This window comes from Agrilus planipennis, unplaced genomic scaffold (genome assembly GCF_000699045.2).
Source record: "Agrilus planipennis isolate EAB-ADULT unplaced genomic scaffold, Apla_2.0 scaffold2, whole genome shotgun sequence".
NCBI lineage: Eukaryota > Metazoa > Arthropoda > Insecta > Coleoptera > Buprestidae > Agrilus > Agrilus planipennis.
This window is the reverse complement of record NW_020442464.1, coordinates 3,904,413-3,928,588: the sequence shown is the minus strand read 5'-3', so window position 1 is coordinate 3,928,588 and position 24,176 is coordinate 3,904,413. Positions and strand designations below refer to the sequence as shown.

General features: G+C 35.1%; 1 protein-coding gene across 9 annotated transcripts in view; it reads left to right on the top strand.

Annotated features, from left to right (window-relative positions):
• The window catches only part of LOC108738026 (potassium voltage-gated channel protein Shaker), a 230,838-nt gene that overhangs the window by 141,654 nt on the left and 65,008 nt on the right, over nucleotides 1-24,176 (top strand). The window contains exon 2 of one of the 9 annotated variants that reach the window (XM_018471987.1): nucleotides 4,241-4,708. The exons of 7 other annotated variants lie outside the window; for them this stretch is intronic. In XM_018471987.1, coding sequence (XP_018327489.1) covers nucleotides 4,680-4,708 — 29 coding nt within the window. In that variant the 5' untranslated portion in view covers nucleotides 4,241-4,679. Of the gene's footprint in view, nucleotides 1-4,227; nucleotides 4,709-24,176 lie in introns of those variants that run through there. One more of the 9 variants, XM_018472064.1, reaches the window with a different exon arrangement.

The window sequence follows — 24,176 nt, the reverse complement described above, 5'->3', positions numbered from 1 at the left end:
CAACCTACTCGCTGCAATACAACAAAGTTGCAATAATGTGTTTGCAACGTTCTCTTAAATCGGCTTTGCACGTGCAAGTCATTGATAAGATATTGCTTAAATCACCCAGAATCACCTCACCAGTAGGCAGTAAACTTGACGGAATTTGAAGGCTAGCTTCCGGATTTGTTATTTCGGAATTTTATAATGTGATTGGCATTAAAAACACGCTCACCTTCAACGAAATTTCCTTTCCGAGGCTTTGTGTCAGCCCAATCACATATCTATTGTGTCAATACTTATCATTTTATCGTAATTTAAAAACTTGGAAATTGCACGGTACACTATAGGAACTACGATAAATTTTCCCTAATCGGCGCCATGTTTTTAGGCTCCTCCCATTTGACGGATCCTAATAGTAGTGAATTATTTTATTATATCATTAACTAAGCAAGTAATGTGTCTACATTTATTGTTAATGGTAGTCATGCTAAATTGCCAACATGCTTTCCGTCTTTTGCTTTAGAATGTCTTGTGATCGGCCTACATGCAATCGTAAATTTTGAGTACAATTTTTTTGCTAAAGTCGTTCGGCAAAGCATTCAAAGGATTCTGTTTTATCTAGCATCGAATTGCCTATATAATTTGGTTAACCAAAGTCAAAGTTTGTCAAATTTTTAGGAAATCATAATCGTCGTATTTTTAACCATTACATATACCTCCAAATATTCCTTTGCTATTATTGTTGAAGCATTTTGACTGTATATTTTTGTTCTTTTCCCAAAAAACAATTGATATATCAAAACAAAGTTATTGCTTACCTCTTCTTGTTTTTTATTTCAATGTTGTTCCGTAGGCTGCTGTCAGTCAGTTGTTATTTTAAATGGGTTTTCAACCATTACGTATACCTAGCTATCTAATTATACAAAAAATTATTTATTAGTAAACAAATAAGCCCTTGTTATTATTGTTAAAGCATTTTCACTATTAATTTTTGTTATTTTTTAGAAAACTAGTCGATTTATCAAAACAGAGTTATTGTTGCTTATCTCTTCTTGTTTTTTATTTCAATGTTCCTATTTCCGCAAGCTGCTGGACAGTCAGTTGTTATTTTTTAGTTGTTTTTAAAGCATTACAAACGAATTGCAAAACTTCTTGATAGATCGCAGTTTTTCGAATATCTGCCCATCAAAATAATAATATTGACATTGACATTATCGGAACTTTTGCAATAAGGGTTATTTTAGGATAGAGAAAATGGCAAGAACGTGTCTATTGTACTTAGCAGAAACAAGCGTTTTATAAATAGATAAAAAATTGAAAACGACAACATGCAACAGGTTCAGTATTATAATAATAGCCCAAAATTTCCCTGCCAAAATTAAAATAGAATAACCAGTCACAACTAAAGTGAACATTTACGAAAATTAAACACTGTTAATTTTCATAATTCGGAAGGCGTAAAATGAGGTGACCTAATCCATACAAATTCATATGTAACAAGTATCTCAAGCCCTCGTGGGTCAAAAAGTTTTTCGCTAAATGTATCTGCAGTTGTCTGAAATTGTTTTTACTTTGCTTGAACAACATGAATGCTACAAAAGAAATAATTCAAATTATTCTTATGAGATAATTCCTTATAGCCGAACATCGTGCAGGTCCAAAATTATATGCCTGAAAATTACCTATACTATTACCTTAAATAACGGCCTCAATAAGAATAAATTATTGATAGGCATTTTACTATTAAATGTTTGTATGGACATTTGTCCCTAAGTGACAATTCTTTGTTGATGTTCCTTATAACATTGCTTCATACATATTTACAAAAAATGCTTTTACAATAATATGAAAATTGTAGGTAGTACAGTCCAAATCCAATCCGAAAGCTCAGTAACTATAAAAATTTTGTGTTAATATCTGGATATTGATTGGTCAATTTCAACTTTCATCCCCGAAAAAGTTCACCAAAGTTAAAATTCCATTGTTTTTGATTGGGGGTGGAATAAACGAGACAATTATTTTTCATTATTTATGTTGTGAAAGCTGTCACTAGTGATGAAGAAAACAAAACCATGACGAAGATTGCCCTAGTCCTAATACTTGAGTTTTTTTTAATAATCCTATGTACAAATATACTGACACTGTAATTGTTTTAAATGCTGAAATTTTCTGACATATATGCTAGTTATGAAAATTCGAGAATTTACCCTTCCTTCAGTGTATAAATTGAATCTACTTCAAACGCATAAATTGACTTTTTAACGAACAAAATAGTAGAATGTACTTGAAAGAAGTATAAAAAAAATTGTTTGTCTATATATTTCAACTGTTCCTTACCAAGAACACTCTCCGATAATATAATTGTAGATTCTGTTTTTCAAACAGCACTAAAGTTTCTTTTTTTATATATTTAGCATTAAAATCTGGTAAAGTAAACTGAAAATTTCAAATACTAAAAATGTTTTGTCCAAAGAAATTAATAATAATATTTGAGGTTTGTGGTTAGTTGCAATGTAAGAAAAACAGACTGGGAAGTTGATAAAACATATTACCGATTTCGCCTAGTAAGTAGATACCTAAATTTTTGGAATAATATTAGTTATTTTTTATGAAGTATGTGTAATCTTCAATTTATCGCATTATACAGATCGATATATAACATCCCATCTACTTGAACATAAATTTTTCCAACTATCCTTTGCACAAAACATTTGGGAATTGGTTCGTGCATTTTATGTATTTGTACTAAATATCCGTAATGCATGTTTAACTGCCGTGTTTGTATATACGATACAACCATTACGGTTTATGATCTCCAGTCTAACACCAGGCCCGTATCGACGACACGGCGGACGTAACGTTTTGCTTCAGTAAATTAGTAACAATGTTTCATGTCTGCAACAGGGTAATAAAAGGGCCCGGTGCAGTTAACTTCATTTAAGTTATGTTACTTGCCGTGGCAAAAACTATAGGTACATATATCTATAGTTATATTTTTCACGCGGTTGTAAGGGTAGGCAAGGGTGCAGTAAATTTTAAGACTAACGCTGAATTTTTTTAACAATGCCTTTTTGGAATTCCGTTGTATACTGGAAAATTTATTTAGTGCGAAGTATTCTTGTTTTCACTGTTTTCTTCCTAAGTGTCAAAGTCATTTGATTTTTTACTACGTAAAGTAATTTTTTCTCCTATCAAATGTTACCTACATTGGTCAAACAAGCAGATCATTCACAATTAGAAACAGAAAACATTTTAGAATCTTCGAATTACGTCAATCATTTACATTCAAAAAATCGTAAGTTTAATAGTTAGGTAATATTTTTATAATTGGATTTCGTAAACTTTCTTCTCACAAGAAACAGTCAAAAGTGAACAATGCATTGCATTTACTATTCTTGTGCGTTGATGTAACACAAAGGCAATAAAACGAAGACAATTGTAGATAATGTAGATAAACAATCGCATTTATAGCAGTATTTTTACTGACCAGTGTATGAGCTTCAACCACTCCTTTCTAGGTGTCCGTCAACCGTTCTATTTTTATTGCTTTTGTGATGCTAAAACCAATTTTATGAGAAAATTTTTTACTTGCACTTATTTGATCGTTAAGTCCAAATAATAAATATTTGTGATCAGAAATAGTATTAATGATTTCCCCCATTAAACGGGAAAAGAAAAACAAACTTTCTATATAACATTAATCAGAAGAATCCAAGAACCCTCCGAGGTAATTTCTTTGCTACTTTTGGTTCTTAGCTTTTTCGCAAAGTGGCGCCCAAGCTTTTGGTTGCCTTTTTTCCCCTTTTGTTGCATAAAATTATTTCTGATTATAAATATCCATTTGTCAATTAAACGATCGACTAAACACTAGCAAAAGCGCTTCTTCGTTAAATTAGTTTTTCCTTATGCGACCGAGTGTCAGCAAATGACGTCATGCGCAAATCGGCTTCAAATTCGTCCGAGATCTTGCGCAGGACAAACTGCTTGCAGTATAATACTCGACTAGCATTTAACATAGTAGCCAATAAATATACAAATATAATTAAGGAAGAAGAAGGTCGTTATGTAAATAATTTAAATGCTGCGGTGGAGTTTCAATTTGTTTTTCGTTAGTTAGGCGTCTGATAGGTAACAGTAATTTATACTGAAAAAAAGGGACATAGCAAGACCACAAACGACAATGCGAAGCCCACGATATGCAATAGAGAAACAGGAACAATAGCAACATATCTACCACGGACGCTCTCCTTAATTTTAGAGGCCGGCTTGTATTTCCGCGTGTTGTAAAGCAATAAAAATCGTCAGTCGTCGGCACAACCGCACATGAACGGACGAAAACGCGGTTCAACTTCGAAAAGCTCCCGCAGCAAAACTTAATGTGCTTTGCCATCGACCGTTTAATAAATAATATATGTGTCAATATTAATTATTTATTACGTATAATATACACTGTCTGTATATCTCTCTTGCACCCTCGTCGCGTTTTCCTTTATCGGTTTTTCAAATGTCATTCGACGGAAGAAAAATATGACAGTTCGATATGTGTTTGGTCGGTTATGATATGACGATGACGTGACGTGTAACGGCGGTGTTAAAAGATGGTAATGGAAAACGTGCCCGACCACGCGATAAAACGATGCGTGGTGGAATAATCACGTAATGGACAGAACTCACGTGCATTTTCCACATGAGTAATTATGCAGATGATACTGGTTGGAGCCGGAGGGTGAGTAGTTTGATGCATGTGTGATTTTTCGTAATTTCTTTATCACTTAAATTAGCTGCTAGGTGGACTATCGCGCCGAAAAAAAGTGTACCTCATCAAAAACCTTGCCAAGTGTAATGATTTTACGGGGGCGGTTCAATAAGTATCCGTGTAGACACTTTTTTTTAAAAATTTTTTTTTTATTTTTCAACATAGTCCCCTTTTAGAAAGATACACTTCTCCCAACGACCCTGCCATTTTTTTACCCCTCCAAAAAATAAGATTTGTCGAACTCTCCAAAATCCCCCCTGTCTCGGCGATGACTTCCTCGTTTGAGCTAAATTTCTTTCTCGTTAGTCATTTCTTCATGGTAGGGAACAAGATGAAGTCACAGGGAGCCAAATCGGTGTGTGCAGCAGCAAAATCATATCGTAATTCGTGCATTTTAATGGCAACAACCCCTGAAGAATGTGCCGGTGCGTTATGGTGTTGAAAACGCACCTTCTTTTTCGTCAAATGCGTCCGTGTCTCCTTCTATTTTTTGTCGAAGCGGTCCAATAACTCACTGTAGTATTGTCCAGCGATCGTTCTTCCTTTTCCTAAAAAATCCGTAAAATGATTTCCTCGGGAACAACGTTTGCCAGGCTTCCTGGTCGCTCCTATCAAAAACGGATCTTTGCCCACGTTTAAATTCGTTGAAGCAATATCTAACTGTGGTCGTAGATGGCGAAATGTCTCCATAAACAGTATCCAACTTTGTTTTCATCTCCTCGCATTTTTTCCCATCCAAAAACAAAAAGCGAGTTACCGAACGATACTGATCTTTTTCCATCTTAGCGAAAATAAAGAAGCACGTCTGAGTGGAATGGCTGCCAAATCCAAACTAACCTATCAATCAGTCTGAAATTCGTTTTGGCGTGGTTTGATAGATGGCAGCACACGATGACAACACCAATTTCCCTCAGGAACGTCCTCTGTCTTTAAACACGGGTACTTATTGAACCGCCCTCGTAAAACAAAGCATTTCATATGAGTTTTCCATTTATGGTCCGTCGTGAATGCCTAAAATCATGAATTATTATTTAAAATCCTTGGGAAACTGTAGAGGTCAGAGACATCCTCTATAGAATTTTGTTTCTTTTTTATTGTGAATGTGTGTACGTACTTATTTATAATGTGCATTTATCAAACCTTTACCTTATTCTCACAATTTTTTGGGCACTATTTATAACTCATTAAAATTATACGGATCATTTTCTTCAACTGGTCATTAGAAGTGAATTAGAACCATTATTTTTTGAAATCGTTTTCCGATAAATCGACACATTTTCATAGCAATATCAGTCACAATATTTTTTACGGAAAATATTTTTCTTTTGTAACTGGTAACCGTAAAAATTTAAAAGAATTCGTTATAACTGTAATCGGAAAAGTTGTTCAAATAAATATCATGAATTTTCTTTTTACCATAATACCTATCCCTATTGCTTCTTTATTATTTTCGATTTTGATTTTTAGTCGAATATCTTGTATAGGTAGACACCGTACCATTTCCTTTAGGAAATTCAATTTATTCCACACTGTAGTGGTAGCATTTGATGTTCTTGACCCATAACATTTGGCTCTAAAATCTACTTTTTCTGTCATGTAGGTACCAATTCCCCTAATTTTGTAACGTATTCCTCGTAGTGCGTGTGGTTAAAAACCAAGCTATTACATTACCCATTTTATTGCTAATAACAGCTTTTCATGCGTTTAAAATATCCTATAAAACTCACGAGTCGACGATTAACTTTATTATAAACATATCCGCTTTTATTTCTTCTAACAATTTTTTGAAAGTGTTCCAATAAATCATAGACCTACATCGTACAGTAACAGCCACTAAATTAGAAATTAACTTGACTGTCTTCAGCTTGAAACAATTGAAGAACCAGCGGTGCTGGTGCCAAGTGATAAATTTAACACCACCTTGCAGTCCCGTCACGAATACAATGGCTCATATACTTTCAAGGTTCAAGTAATAATAGATTCTCCGCAACATTTGTAAGAAAAGCTTGTTGGAGAAAGTTCAAGAAAAGTCGCACACGAAATAAATTTAATATCGTGTTCAAAAGAACTTACTCAATGCACGCATGCATTTTCACATTTTAACGCGGACTAGTGTAAGACGGTTATTATAATAATTATTTATTATTACTTATTATCATTGAATAGGACGGGCTTTGAAAGTAGCTAGTCAATTGTCGAAGCCAATGTTTTTAGAATGACATGTAGCAAAGCTGTCAGGTTTGTTAGGTTGGGTTTATTCATGGCCAACTCGACCTTGAATGAACCGGTTTTCATAGCACTCGAGATTTTACCCAAAGGAATATGTTATCATTACTCATGGTTACAAGACCAAATGATATAAATGATAACTGCATTATTGAGATCCGTCAAATGGGCATACACCATCTGGTGGCAAAATTTATAACTCGAATGAGGGAAAAATTTACATAGGAACTGTGCACGCAAATTGTAAAATTGTTTATTAAAATAATAAAACACGTTAAAAAAGTAAAAATTTTTTTGATGATGGAGTCGACGAAGTTTTCTTCTAAAGTTAAATCAAATAAAAAGTTAATATGTTCAGTGAAAAGCTGCAATAGCACTTCAGACATAGATCTTCACTCTTCACCTACATTAACTACTTTCCAATAAAAACTAACCGTTTTATATATGTAAAAAATATATTCGGAAAATTAGAGAAAAAAGTAAACTAATAGAAGCTTGGATGAAAGCAGTAGGTATCAAAGAAGTGAATTCCGGAATAAAAATTTGTTCACGTCATTTTAATGCACATGATTATATTTCAGCAAGTATTTACCATCAGCCATAACCTTAATATTTAAAACTAGAATCATACTAAAATTATAAAGTGAGAAATTATTTATTCCTGTGTAATTGATTTAACACAATTCTAATGATACGATATAAGTATTTTGAGGTTAAGAACCTACCTGCTGCAATACAACAAAGTTGCAATAATGTGTTTGCAACGTTCTCTTAAATCGGCTTTGCACGTGCAAGTCATTGATATGATATTGCTTAAATCACCCAGAATCACCTCACCAATTATATAACGTGAATCACTTTTTAAATCCGAAGTTTGTAAAAAGTAGGCAGTAAACTTGACGGAATTTGAAGGCTAGCTTCCGGATTTGTTATTTCCGAATTTTATAATGTGATTGGCATTAAAAACACGCTCACCTTCAACGAAATTTCCTTTCCGAGGCTTTGTGTCAGCCCAATTACATATTGTGTCAATTTTATCGTAATTTAAAAACTTGGAAATTGCACGGTACACTACAGGAACTACGATAAATTTTCCCTAATCGGCGCCATGTTTTTAGGCTCCTCCCATTTGACGGATCCCAATAGAAAGATTAATTAAAAAAAATTACTTGTCCGAATAGCATTTTGATTAAATTTCAATCTGTTATTTTTACCGCGTGTACATCACATGCACGTGCATGAAACGAGTTCGTCCTTTTTCATGTAACCACTAAAATTTTCAGACAGAAACGCACAAACCGAGCGGCTCGTTTCGTATTCAATTTTTTCTTTTTAAATTTACGAGGGGATCGAGAAAACGGGACCACGCCATTTCTTTCGGTCGAATAATCATTGAACAACGCAGTTCACAAAACTGGACAATTCTTTGTATACCCGAAGAATGAAATCCCAGAAGGCCATTTTCGCTCTTTTCTCAATAGTAACTTCGGGAAAATTTCATTAAATCGCGCCACCTTTTTATTCTCGGTTAGCTGGTTTGCAAGGTTGACAGTTCTCAGATTAAAATTAGAACTCGGTAAGAATGAACAAAACACTTAGTAGGTAGGTTTTGTAATCTTCACAAAATTTTACAAAGAACGAAGGTATTTTTGAAGTGGAGCGCACACATCGCGACCAAATCATTAAAACTCCTCAAAACGCATTTAATTACCTGGAAATTGCATTTATGTCAACCAGAATTTACGTTATTTCATAACAGCGTAATAAATTTTACTGCATGAGAACGCTGAAATATTCTTTACGGTCTGATGTCTAATCTGCGATTTCAATTGATTAGGAAACACGAGAATGAAATTCATGAAACATTACAACCGAAAATTATGTGTAAAACCCTAAAATGCTTCTCGGTACCAATGGGCCATCCTTATTTATAAGAATTCGTCCATTGGATTTTCTTGTGTTTACTAATATAGATATGTTTCTTTCGTATAGGTACCATAGCGTTCTAATATTTGAGATTGAATTTTGTTAGACTTTTCCTGACTTTCCACATACTTAACACTCAAAATATTGTGATTTAAGTACTGAAAATATCATTATTAATATGGGATCTGTCTCATTAAAATAAAATCGTCGAGGGATAGATCTGGGTCACACGTATATGTAAATAAACACATATAAGATAAATATTCAGTGATTGAATAATGTCGATGCATTTTGTCTAAAACTATGATTGGGGGCCTTTAAAGTTTTTTTACATGTAATACGTCGTTAGTTTCATTAATGGAATATCATTTATTTGTTGGCCAATGTGCTCGAACCGAAATTGCACTGAGTTAAACAGCAACGCGTAAAACGTCATTGAGCGGCTTTACCTAAGGGGTTGAGGCCATCCGCATTCGGGAAGACACCAAAGGGACTGCCCGTCCACCAGTATTAGTAGCTGAAGGGAATAAAATACCCAAAAGTAAAGCTAGGAAAAGCATTACGTTTAGAACATTACTGACCGTCGATGGTGGTCGTTGTGAACTCTTAACTATGGAGTAAAACTTGGCTAGTTATTGTAAGTTTTAATATTTAATGTCCAAACGGGCCTGGCAGTTGTTTCGGTGAAAGTCTGCTATGAAGAGTACGTGAATTACATTAATGATAAAAAAAATTGTTGAGCTTTTTTTTAACGGTTAAACTAGAATTTTTTTTTATTTTATTTTATTTTATGCTGTTAGTTATGTACATAAACAATAACTTATCGGTATAGCCAGATCCTGACGCAATTCTTTTCCATCAATATTTATTAGAAATGCAACGCAATTAGAGAAATGCCAATAAATTGAAGAAATTATATTTCTTAGTTTTTGAGGAATCGAGTAATTAAACCTACCACTCCCTCTACTGCTTCTTCCACGAAAGAAAGCACGTTTTAATTGGTTAATTATTTGAATTTTTAATTATTAATTACACGACTATTATGCTTCTGATGGAAAAACTAATAGAGGAGTAATTTCTAGCTCTTTTGCATAGAAATGAATTATATATTTTTATGAAATCTATTCTTAAGGACTGTCAGGGAACAATTTTAACGGAGTGAAGTACCTTATAACTTATTAACCTTGAGGTTTCTGGAACTGAGTAATTAAAAATTTAAGATAGGAGACGAAAAATTAGAAGAAATGGCTGATTTTAAGTATCTAGGAAGTCAGATAAGTCAGGACGGAAGAGTAGTAAGGATATAAAGCAGATAATAACGCAGAGTCGAGTCGCCTTCAATAAAAAGAAGTTAATTTAGAAATTCGAAAAAGAATGTTAAAATTGTATGTTTGAAGTGCGGCGTTGTACGGGTGCGAAACATGGACAGTGGGCGCGGCGGAAAAGAAAAGGTTAGAAGCGTTCGAAATGTGGTGTTATAGGCGGATGATGAGGATAACGTGGGTAGAAAAGGTTAGTAATGAAGAGGTATTAGATAGAATAGGAGAACAGAGGACTCTATGGAAGTCAATAAAAAATAGGCGAGATAGGTTGGTAGGACACCTTCTCAGGCATGAAAGTCTAGTCAGGGACATATTAGAGGCAGAAACAGGAGTAAGAAGGGGTAGAGGTAGATCTAGGTTAGATTACTGTTCGCACTGTTTGCAAAACATGGACGGTCGGCGCGGCGGAAAAGAAAAGGTTAGAAGCGTTCGAAATATGGTGTTACCGGCGAATGATGAGGATACCGTGGATAGAGAAGGTTAGAAATGAAGAGTTATTAGAAAGGATAGGAGAACGGAGGACTCTATGGATGTCAATAAAAAATAGGCGAGATAGGTCGGTAGGACACCTTCTCAGGTATGAAGGTCTAGTCAGAGACATATTAGAGGCAGAAACAGGAGTTAGGAGGGGTAGAGGTAGATCTAGGTTAGATTACTGTTCGCACTGTTTGCAAAACATGGACGGTGGGCGCGGCGGAAAAGAAAAGGTTAGAAGCGTTCGAAATATGGTGTTACCGGCGAATGATGAGGATACCGTGGATAGAGAAGGTTAGAAATGAAGAGTTATTAGAAAGGATAGGAGAACGGAGGACTCTATGGATGTCAATAGAAAATAATCGAGATAGGTTGGTAGGACACCTTCTCAGGCATGAAGGTCTAGCCAGAGACATATTAAAGGCAGAAACGGGAGTTAGGAGGGGTAGAGGTAGACCTAGATTGGATTACTGTTCTCAAATAGTTAAGGATGTGGGTTGTTCTAGTTTTAGGGAAATGAGAAGTTTAGTTTAGCTCAGGCTAGGAAAATGTTGAGGTGCGTGTCCAACCAGTCTTAGGAGTGTAGACTATATGATAATATAAGATTATTAAGAGATTACATTTACGTCATCGACGTACCTGTGGTCGAGACGATCAAAATTGGCAGTCTGCAATAAATTATCTATGAGAATGGACGTATCATCTTTCTTGTTTCCAGTTGAGATTGTAGTCATCGCTGTAGACTAGTTAGTAAGTTGAAAGAAGAAAGTAAAAGCGACAGTTTTATTGCAGACTTTGTCAATTTTGAACGTCCCAATTATACTCTGTAGGAACTAATCAAAAACAGCAGGGGCAGCAGCACGTTGAAGTCACATGAAAAAATCCTACTAGATCCTTACGGGAAATGGCTCTCTGCTAAACTCATTAAAACTTTGGATTCCGGTCGTTCTCGACGTGCAGATCAGAAATCTCAACGGTCGTTAAGTCGTAAAAACTCATTTTTTGAAATATAGTCCTTTAAAGCTGCATTCTTCTGTAAGGACTTCCAAGGAACAATTATACCTATTATATACGTATTGAATACGTACAAGTATACATACAGAAGTACTGTTTTATCCTGTCCATCACTTAGTACCCATGCCTGGATTAAGATGCATTTTTCAAAGAAAATCGAGAGTAAATTCACTTTCAGTCGTTTATTAACAATAAGTCTGTTCTATTTCAACAAATGAAACCTGTTTTATTGTTATTTCAAGTACGCATATTAACGTAATTTTGAAAATTGGTCAATGAATCATGTACTGGCCAAGTAATAAAGACTGTTGACCAATTCGAAATGAAGTCAACTATTCAGGTTATGAAGACGTTTATTGGACCATAAAGAATAGTTTTCGAGAAGCTGTTTGGCATTAGCAAACGCTTGTGCTACAAATTTTCAAAGTTCATAAATATAAACGGATGTCTTTGAGGCAAAGACGACGAATCTTAAATCCTTGTTTCTTGTTTCAACACAGCACGAAAAGCAAAAGGACCAAGGAGAAACGTTACCAGCAAAGCGTTTGTCTGTGCTCTTCATACAGCACATGTACCTAATACATATACGTACACTGAATTGTCAAATGTGTATACGAGGTTTGTTCAAAAACTATCGCGAATTTTGTGTTATTTCAAAAATTATTTATTTACTCGTGAATATCTATTGTATTTTGTCTCCTCCAAAGATATTGTACACTTGTGATCTTGATCAGCACCTCCTTTGATGCCGTCTTTATCTCCTTAATCGTAGCGTAGCGTTGTCCTTTCATGGGCCTATTCAGTTTCGGAAACAAGAAAAAATCACAGAGAGCCAGATCTGGGAAATACGGTGGCTGCGCCATTATTAGTGGTCTAAAATTCGCGCAAAAGCAACGATGTGTGAGCAGGGGTGTCATCATGGTGCAAAAGCCAATTTTTGTTCTTCCAAAAATCCGGGCGTTACTAGCGGATTGCTTTGCGCAGATTGCGGATAATATTTCTTATTGACTTGTCGGTATAATTCAGAGACATGAGTACCAATACAACGCCACAAAAAAATCGAAAATCGAATATATGTAACCCTCGGAAATTCAATATTTGCGATACTTTTTGAACAGACCTCATATACAAATATTTAATTGCATATAACTGAAAAGTAGTTTTGAAATTTGAAATTCGGGCATACAAGGCGTAATCAAGAAATAATAAAAACTGGTTAGCCGCGAGTCGCACTAAGGGTTCCGTACGGAAATCGAGTCTCAAAGATTTTCCCTCCTCTTTCCGAGTATGTTTAAGTTTTCCCTCAAAATCAGTTCTCAAAACACATAATATATATTTTGTGAGTGTCAAAATGTGTATCATAAATGGCTGTACCTTTTGATTGCGTTGATTTTGATTGATTTTTTTCACATTTCCAAGAAATTACAGACCTGAGTATTTGGTATTAATTTCAAGTTGATACCTTCAAGAAAGAAAGAGTAGTACCACATTGTATATCAAAGTCAAAGAAACTAAATATTATATATATAATTACAGTAAACTGGGGGCTTAAAATCGTGTCCGTGATCCGCTATCGTAATATCTAAAATAAGTGAAAATGGGTAAATTATATAAATAAACGTACTTTCAAGGAAAGTGTTTAATTTTAATTTGCTGGACATCGATTAATGCATCTAAAATCAAATAAATGCGTTTTCTAATAAATTTCTTGGTGTCAGAAACGAGGAAAGCCAAGTTCTCTGCCAAATTTTCGGAAATTTATTATGGTAGTTAGGGACAAAAACACGTGCCTCGTATTTAGGTTTTATTATTATATAATTAAACCTATAATAATGACCCACTTACACAGTTGTGTTTACTACTCGTTATCTACTGATATTAAGCGATATTGCTCCATTTTTATCAGCAATGTTACATGCAAAAAGTGGAGTAGTATCTTTCCTAGGATTTAGAAATATATCGTAATTGTTCCAAAAATTAGGTGGTACGTTTACAATCAATTTTGAATTTCTATTTCTATTATTAGTTTTGAGTATGTTTGAAAAAGTCATATTTAAAAATCATTACATTTTGATGGAAATTTAGAAGAAAATATATTTACTTCCTTCAACTTTCATTTGTCAACTCGAGATAAAAATGTTCATTCTCTCAGAGTCTCTGAAAGCGAGACTCGAGTCTCCGTCTCTCATCGAGTCTCTCTGGTGTCGCTGAGAGAGATTGTCAAAAAAATTGTTAAGCGTCTCTGAACGAAAGACTCGAGTCGCTCATAGAGAGATCCTCATTTCGTATACAGTTTCTGAACGAGAGATTCGAAAATCTGAACGAGAGACTCGAATCTCTCATAGAGTGATCCCCATTTCTGCGTCCAGTCTGAACGAGAGATTCGAGTCTTTCATAGAGAGATCCTGATTTTTTCGTCCAGTCTGTAAAAAATATTTTATAAAATTATATGACGAGTTATTACTTTTAANTTTCGACTCCAGTCTCTGAACGAGAGACTCGAATCTCTCAATAAGTGGTGTCTCGATAGACGTGGTTACAATTTTTAAGTTCAACATATTTCATAGATTCCAGTCTTTCTACGAGAGACTCGAGTCTCTCAATTTTTCAGTTTTATTAATTCAGTCTCTCTGTGAGAGGCTCGAATCTCTGAATTAACAATTTTATCGTTCGAGTCTCTCATACAGAGACTGTGAGAGATCCATAAAAACACCTAGGCAATAACTGAGAGACTGTGTAAGACTGTGAGAGACGCTGAAAGACTCTGAGAGATTGGAGAGAGACTGAAAAATTTTGTCTAGGGAAAATTATTTATGCTGCCTTTTGCTTTTTGTGGCATAAAAATTTCAAACAATGGCATCGTAAAGTACTGGCTGGTTCAAACCTTCAAAAGTAATATAAGAAGATCCGGATACAGTAATTTATAATCATTTTAAAATGTATTAGGTAGATACTTAAATTTTAACAATTTCTTGATGTATTATAATTTTGTTCACCACCCACTATATGTTGGAAAAAGTGACTCAGACTTGAGATTTATGGCTAAAGTTGAAAGAAAGATTTTTTAAGGACGTAAGCGTTATTTTTTACGGGAAATTGTCCCCATAAATTTACCACTTGCAATTAGAATTGTCGACGTTCTTTGTCATGACGAAAAAGCGGACGTATCTAATATACATTGACGCTCATGTGTGCGGTTTATGTCAGGGCTAACGTCAAAACGTAAAAATCACCTCATTTCAATTCATTTCACGCTCCCGCGGAGTCGAAATTTGGGCAATCAATTTTACAACATACGGCGAACGACACAAATATATTGGCTAAATTTCAAAAGTCGTTTCTGATTTTAAAATTAATAAGAAACATTTGTCACAATCGTCTATAGTGACACACAGGCACCAGTTCCACATTTATTTTTACGTTAATATTGCACGAAATTTTTGATTTAAACTCATCGGGAAGGTTACTTAGTGATCGTGATTCCCATTCATCTACTTGGAGTGTTTTTTTTTTTAATTTTCAATCCATTCTATAGGTTTATACAGTATAGTACAGTCATTTGGTAGTTTTGCCTGGAAAGTTTTCCGGGAGTTTTGAAAATTGGTAATTTTATAGATTCTGATGTGCTCTTCCCGAATTTCGACTTTGCCACCTCGTATATTTGCAATTGTCCCTAGTTTCATTTTGTATATAACTGTTTTTATCGTAATATGAGTCGGAAAGGAGATATTGTCTAAAAACTGCTTTTTGGCGCCATTTTTCCAATATGGCGACGCGAGCGGCAAAAATACGAGGTGGCAAAGTCGAAATTCGGAAAGAGCACATCAGAATCTATAAAATTACCAATTTTCAAAACTCCCGGAAAACTTTCCAGGTAACCACTATTTTTTGAACCAAATGACTGTACTAGTAGACATGCGACAGATTTAGTTTGTTCAGCTTATACGGGGTCCTAGCACAATTAATATGCTGTTCATATTATGCGATGTTTACAGTATCGAATGTCTTATATTTATCAACTAGAATTAGCTGTAGGTACTTTCCCTAAACGTAATCTCGTCAATAATTATCATCAGCTAATTGGACATTTCAGACATACCAATGGTATGTTTACTCGTCTGAATTGTCATATGTACAACTACTCGACCGTTAAGATGGATCGTCGTGACGCCGACGCCGACGGCAACGTATGCGACACGACGTATTGTCTAATAAAACATTAATGCAACGAGCTCTGCTAACTCGCCTGCCGGAGAGAGAGAAGCTCGGTTGGATGTTCCGCATGAAGAACTCAATATGTATTCCAAATTACCCACCGTATCGTCCGTCTGTCTGTCCATTTATAGACGACGGTCATCCGTATCCGTATCCTGCTGAATGTCGAGCGGGCTACGACGACGTCAACGGTGTGGTCGAATGGAATTTTGCACATGAATTATTTAACACAAACTTAACCGCGTTTACATGGGGTCTCTTACGTATTACGGAATTACAAGGCAGAAAATTTAACAGAAAAGTGCACTCACGTAAACAGTCTATAGAAGTGTGTAGGGTTGTTACCTTTTGATAATTCCTGGTAAGAATGCTGAAATTGGACGGATGACGAAACAAATTAGCCGCGATCTCCGAGCAAGTTGAATAGATGTCGAATACGACGATTATTCCGAAATTGATTCATATAAAATTGAGCAGATCGAATCGTTTCTAGTCAGATGCTGAACTTGTTGAACTTGTTCTATAATTGCAATAATCGAAATCGGTCGTAATCATAGCGCGTTGCGAACATGGAAACACACCCTTGATTGTTCTTCTTCGTTTTAATTTGCCTCAGGAGTCCAAACTCTTTTTCGCTACAATTATATTAATTATTCATCAGAAACACCTAAAGAGAATCGCCTGGTGTTGGCTTGTTGATTTGGAATGGCTGGCCTATATTCAGTAGGTTTTTTTTTTTTTTTTAGAAAAACTTAAGGAAACAAGTATCCAGGAAAAGATGGAACATGACGTGTAAATTATATATTATCATGTGATTGTATTAAGGAGGTATTAGAAAGACTTAGGAGAGCAGAGGGCGCTACGAAAGTCAAAAAGAAAATAGGTTGGTAAGACATCTCCTCAGGCATGCAGTTACAGCTAGTTAAAGACATATTAGAAGCAGGGGTTAATAAGACTAGAGAGAAACCTAGATTGGATTACTGTTCAAAAATAGTTAAGGATATGAGATGTTCCACATTTACGGAAATACGAAGATTGCAGTCTATTTCAAATTGTTAGAATTGTGAGCTTGAAGAAATCTGCGCGAAGATAGAAAGAATACACACTAGGCGTGAGCAAGACAGAAATAGTTGGAACAAGTTTGAACGAGCAGAGCTCTCGATGGGCGGTCTTAGGAGATCGGCTAGAACTGTACAGTACTAGACGAAAATGTTTAGCAATTTCTTAAAACAAAAATGTATATAAATTAACAATAGAAAACAAAGCAAAAGTTTGATAAGTGTGTAGAACGTTAAGTTAATTCACTTGTTATTATTTTTGGCTAAATATGCTTTCAAATAAAGCATATTCTTAAATTTTAACGAGGCAGTTTAAATAATTTTGCAAATGGTACTGTACACTTTTGTCTAGTTCTCGCTCGATGATCGACGGAGAAATGAGCTCCGCAGACAAATATGATTGAATTTGGAATTATGCTACGGCGCATCCTAATAAAGGGACGGAGCATATCTCCACCTTCTTGAAACGAACAGTACGTCAGGTTAGGAAAAATTAGAGATGCGTGTCCAATCAATCGTTGTACAGACGATTGTATGTTGATGATGTAGTTGTAAAATTGGTGACAATGAAGGTACTTTTCGTATATAACTATAAATATTCAGAATTACAGTACTAGAAGGACTCCGTTACAATTGGTCTCAGTTTTTTCCATTTAAAAAAGAGTTATTTAGAACAAGGTAATTATCTTACGTGATGAAGGCAGAAAAAGGCCGGGTGTACAAAGTTTGTGTGTTTTACTTTTCAGTAGCTTATATTGACACTCGAAATCAAGTGTGCCGGTCCATGAGAGCAGAGACCCCTAAGGTTAACTTTAACGACCGTCATAACCTTCTGTTTTGTTGAGGGTGCACTTCGGCACTGTTTGAAGCATCAGTTGGATTTTTCATTAGAGCTCTGGCTACACGCCAATTCTCGGTTTTTACTATCACTCTTCGGATTTCTGAACATATATATATATCCATCCAGAATCGTCCCTCAAGAGACTCGCTTCCCGTATTTACAAAGAAACGTTACTTTGAAATCGCGTATGTACAACAACGTGGATATATCCGATGGGTTTGTACCCATGAATAATACAAAATGCAACGGTAGAACATTAGATACTGAAAGTACCTAATCGTATTATTCAAAACGAGTCTTTTAATCTACTATATTATGTAGATAAAATGAAGATAAGGACTATGAGATGGAAATTGTAGGAATTTTTATTGGCACTAACTCTGCAGTCGTAAAAACGGATGGTGGGTGCATTATACGCGAAGTGGGCTTAACCAATCTTCAGACGATAAACGAGGCCGTTTTAAGGACATGTCGGGCTCCTGATGTAAGCGAATGATACGTAGAACCGTTGCGCCTGTTACGTGGTTTATCATGCATGCCTTTACATTGGAATCGAATAAGATAGGAGTTTAACGTTACGTCAAGATACTTAACCTTTAACCCTTGTCTGCTAATAATAACAATAGTGTTTATTAAAACAAAGTTTTACGTACGTAAACAAAAATTTTGAAGGGGGTTCGAAACCCCATTAGCCTTCCCTTATTTCGGTTTCGACCTTGTCCAGAAGAGACCAAGGGACCCAAATTTCTTCATTTTCAGAAGAATTCAAATTTGCGCCGCTGGTGACTCTAAAGCTGATGCCCAGACCTAAGACTTTGGATATTGAAATTTGACAATGAACAGGATTTTGACATATTTTCATTTTTCCTATTAACAAATTAAGTTCGCGATCGAATTTCTCGTAATTAATTTCGTTGTCAGCTAGGATTCAAATTTCCTGCAACTTTTATTTACCCCCACTATTTGGGGGTCTCCGACAGCAGCATTGCCCCTGTTTTTCAAATTTATTTTCTGCGACCACCAAAATTGGTATCCTGTATATAAAGAAGATCGAGTTTTGTTCATCCCTAGACAAAAATATTCAGCCTCTCTCCAGTCTTTCAGAGTCCTTCAGCGTCTCTGAGAGCGTCTCTCACAGTCTCTCAGTTATTGCCTAGGTGTTTTTATGGATCTATCGCAGTCTCTGTATGAGAGACTCGAACGATAAAATTGTTAATTCAGAGATTCGAGTCTCTCACAGAGAGACTGAATTAATAAAACTGAAAAATTGAGAGACTAGAGTCACTCGTAGAAAGACTGGAATCTCTGAAATATTTTGACCATGTCTATCGAGACACAATTTATCGAGAGATTCGAGTCTCTCTTTCAGATATTTGAGTCTCTCGTTCAGAGACTGGATACGAAATAAGGATCTTTCTATAAGCGACTCGAGTCTCTCGTTCAGAGACGCTAAACAGTTTTTTTGACAGTCTCTCGACAGTCTCTCTCAGTGATACCAGAAAGACTCGATGAGAGACGCAGACTCGACTCTCGCTCTGAGAGACCGAACATTTTTATCTCGGGATGAAGCATAGAATTACGAAAATCTTTCGTTGAAGTTAGACCTTTACCAGTTCAGTCATCCTGTCACTTGGTGTAAAACTATATTTCACATCTTTCTTTTTCTAAGTAATTCTTTCGTTTCTAGCTTTATTTTGACTCCTACAGCGTTTTGAACGTGATTTTGCGACATCCTTTTTTCCTATGAATTCTTCTCACTAGAGCTTTTACTACAGTTATCCACGCATTCCTTGATATCCTCAAGGGGTGTATAGGTATTTGTTGGCACGGAAGCTGCAATCTACTTACCTAATGGCAATTCCGTAAGTCATATGCGATATTTATATTGAACGCGCCATAAAAAGACATGGACCTTCGTGAAATTTTTTCACGAAACAATTTCTGTTCTTGAAAACTACATTTCGCGATGTCGTTATATCATTGATAAAAAATTGAAAATAAAATATATTTTTTCTTACATATGTTTTCGGAATATTATGTCTGACAGTAGTTCGATACCAATTTTTATTGAATCATTGAATGTGGAGTTCACTATTAAAATTTGTAACTGGTGGTCTTTGTCCATTGACTTCTAAACGAATCAGTAAATCCTTTCAAAGTATGTACACAAGTTCTTGTTTTTGGTTAGGTACATATGTATTTAACACGCTTAATTCTCACCATTGGTTCTATTCTAATAATGGCACCGATGTATTATTAAACATTACGGTTCCTAATGAAACATGCACGTTTAGATTTGACCAATAATACAGGCCAATTGTCCTGGTACAACGCGCGAGTTTTGTGGTCCTTCGGTCCGCGTCGGCAGGAGTCGTCGATGATCGCAACCCCTCGCGTTACCGACATCGGTGGACAATCGTGACCGGCTATATAGGTATGTCATCGGTAATCCCTGTACGTTGTCGCGAACCGAACTTTATTGGTAGCCCCTAATTCGTACCGCCAAAATTGAATTCAAGCAAACAACTTGTGCGAATTCGTTATGATATTCCGTAATTTTTCCAATAATCCGGTGTATGTGAAAGAGTGCTTTTTACACGTCATCGACTTGTTATGATCGAACAACATACGTAATGGTAAATAAATGGCATGTTCGAACGAAATAAAAGGCCGGAATTTTAATCGAATGTGATAGGTAATAGACGTTGAAATATTTATGTGTGCTGAACGGCTCTCGCTCGATACTGTTGACATACAAGCATAGATTAAAGCTCGAAGAAGGTGTTTGTTCTTCTTTTTTTAATTTTAAGTTATGAATAGTCATGTTGCTGATCATTTTTGTTAAATAATGAAAGACGCTGCTGAAATCGATAGTACGGAATTCATGAATTGTTAATATGCACTAGCACAGTTTTTATTTTTAGCAATAGGTATATGAATGCTCATGCTTCCCTACGACCTACCACTCCTGTTGGAGTCATTTACATGTAGATATGTATAAGTTCTCTTTTTGTTTACGGGCTTTTCCTTAATTATATTCTGTCATTCCAGCTTTGTGTATGGTGACAGTCTTTATCTGCCTCTAGGATAATTACGCAGGACTTTTTGTCAGTTTGAGTTCCGTTTTTGTGACGATCAACTGGAAAATAGCGCTGATTATTTTGAGAAATTATGATAAGAATAAAACGTTCAGTATTTTTCTTATTCGATATTTTATAAAAAAAAATTCCTAATTAAAAAGAATTGGCTAATAAAAGGTGGAGGAGCCTGACATGAAATCTACTTTGTTTAATAATATTATAAAAGTTATAAAAGTATGTGTGTCCAGACTTTAATGTCTTTATATAAATATGTAAACAGAGCAGTACTGTATGAAAATAAATAAAAGTAAAACTAAAATACTGGTATGCAAGGGAAGAAAAAGTAGGGAAAGAGCGAATATAAAGATAGGAGACGAAAAATTAGAAGAAGCGGCTGATTTTAGATATCTAGGAAGTCAGATAAGTCAGGACGGAAGGAGTAGTAGGGAAATAAAGCAGAGGATAGCGCACGGTCGTGTCGCCTTTAAAAAAAAGAAGTCACTTCTGTGCTCGCGAACGGTTAATTTAGAAATTCGGAAAAGGTTGTTAAAGGTGTATGTTTGGAGCGCGGCGTTGTACGGGTGCGAAACATGGACAGTAGGTGCGGCGGAAAAGAAAAGGTTAGAAGCCTTCGAAATGTGGTGTTATAGGCGAATGATGAGGATACCGTGGATAGAGAAGGTTAGAAATGAAGAGGTATTAAAAAGAATAGAAGAACAAAGGACTCTATGGCAGTCAATAAAAAATAGGCGAGATAGGTTGGTAGGACACCTTCTCAGGCATGAAGGTCTAGTCAGGGACATATTAGAGGCAGAAACAGGAGTAAGGAGAGGTAGAGGTAGACCGAGATTAGATTACTGTTCGCAAATAGTTCAGGAGTGGGATGTTCTAGCTTTAGGGAAATGCGAAGATTAACTCAGGATAGGAAAGAGTGGAGGTACGTGTCCAACCAGTCTTAGGACTGACGATCTTATGATGATGATGATGATGTAAACACTTGTTGCAAATTTTAATCATTCAGGTTTTTAATTAATGTTTCAATTTCAATTACTGATCCATTCAAAATCAAAATTCTTTACTTTTTTCTTATGGATAATGCTGAAAAGCTTCTATACAAAATACATATAGGTAGCTTTTACATGTCATATATTTTAATGCTACATTTTACCGTGCTATAAAAGCAATTTTAATCTTTATCGCGGAAAGCTACATACATAACAAAAATGCATTCGACTATATGAACTTAAAGTTTGCCAGAAATTCGTTTACTAAAGGCATCCGCTTAAGGATGTAATAGGCTCTTTTGCTTTCTTCTATTTGCAAGTTTCCAAGGTTACTATTGGAAAGCTCGTTCTACTTCCTCGAAATTTTAATTTCTCTATCCTAAAATAGACCTTTTGAACTTTCGGATTTGTTATAGCCAATGTGAAATCTTACCGAGTTTATAAACTTTTCAGTCATGATTATGTATTAATAAAAAAGGTTGTTCTCTTCAAATAGTTATTAGATTTGATTGATGGGTACATATTAGACAACTTCTTTGTAAAATAACTACTGATAATGTGTCAAATAAGATCTAAAATACACTGCAGAATGAACAGAAAAAAAGGCATTTGATATAATGCTCTTTTTTTATTTAGATTATTCTCGAGGAGGGAAAATCTTCAAAAGACAGGAGACAAAATAGATATTCATAAATAAATAAATAATTTTTGAAAAATCACAAAATTCGCGACAGTTTTTGAACGTACCACGTATATTATCCATTCTGTTTTAGTAATTTTTGTAGTTATATTGGTAACATTTTATGTAATTATGAAATCAAATGAAAGTGATATTATTTTACTGTCACGTTTTTTATTTCTCAGACAAACAAGTAATGCAAGTATATTTTTATTTCGATCTAATAAAGGTTAGTACTTACATGGGGATAATATATCACATGGTGCTTAACTTAATTACTTATAGGTGGTTCTCAATTTACGAGTTTTATGAGGCAGCTTTAATGATATTTTGTCGCGTCTAACGTCATTTCCCTGGTTTACGTTTCTACGATGGTCAGGATACGAATCGAAAATATTACTTTTTGAAGCAGCTTCGACCATAAAAATACACACGTTGCCCTTTATTGCGAAGTCGTTTATTTGACATTGTCTATTTTTAATTACTTTTTGCTGCAATGTACATAAATACGACTTTTTTAAAATTTATATTTTAGATCTGTTCTAGAAAGACAGTTAAAAATAATTTTTATAGGGTACTAGAATCTAGAATTTTTATTACTATTGCTGTTATTTTCGTTTATTTTAAATTATAACATGTATCTCAAATATAATATTTTGGGAAAACTAACAGAAAACTTAATAGATTACATAATTACATAAACATCACTTTATGGACAAATATAAAATGGGTTATAAAAAATGCACTCTATAACTTTTATTAAATGCCCTGAGAACGTGGTGGTTGCTACAACATGAATTTTGCATTGTGGAATTTAAGATGCTACAAAGCAAAGCACTTTCGATTAGTGATAGTGTTAAATCTATTACAGACATACACGAATGCTGGTTTATTCAAATTAGTATAGTTACAGGATAGATGGATTATATTAACATTACAAATTCTTTTTGTTTCAGGTAAGAATTATAAACAAGCACTACGAGCCGTTGAAGGCGCTAGAATGGTATGTTTAATATTAAAAATCTTGATTTGTTTTACCATTTTCTTGTTCGTTTTTCTATATTAAGTGATCATTGTCGTTCTATTGATGGACACGAAATGTTGATCTGAAATCGTGTTAGCAAAGTACGTTGGTTTAAGTCGATTAATTTTGTACCATATGGTCCTTCGAGCCGGATTTCCCAAAGTTATTTATAATGGACTAATAGTAGGGTTGAATGTTATCGTTCTTGTTATTCGAGATTGAAATCAGCTCATTCTAGACAAGTAACAGCCGTGTTCGCGATTGATTAGAGGGGTATTTGCGGTGTCGTCTTTCGTCAGGAGCGGCGGACGTCATCGTTTTACGCCCAATTTCCCAATTAGAGGCTTTGTTTCAGTTGCGACTACGCCTGCAACTAAATTCGCAGCAAAAGGGATGGAGTTAAAAATACGTTACTAAACGTGTACAATATTGTAACTACACTGTAGAAATTTTACAATACGCCTAATCTGTTTGAGAACAATCCAGTTAGTTTCACTTTCATTAGAAGTACCGATCAATACAAAAAGTCATCTTTGTACTGTTCGTTTCAAAAAGTTAGAGATATGCCCCTTCCC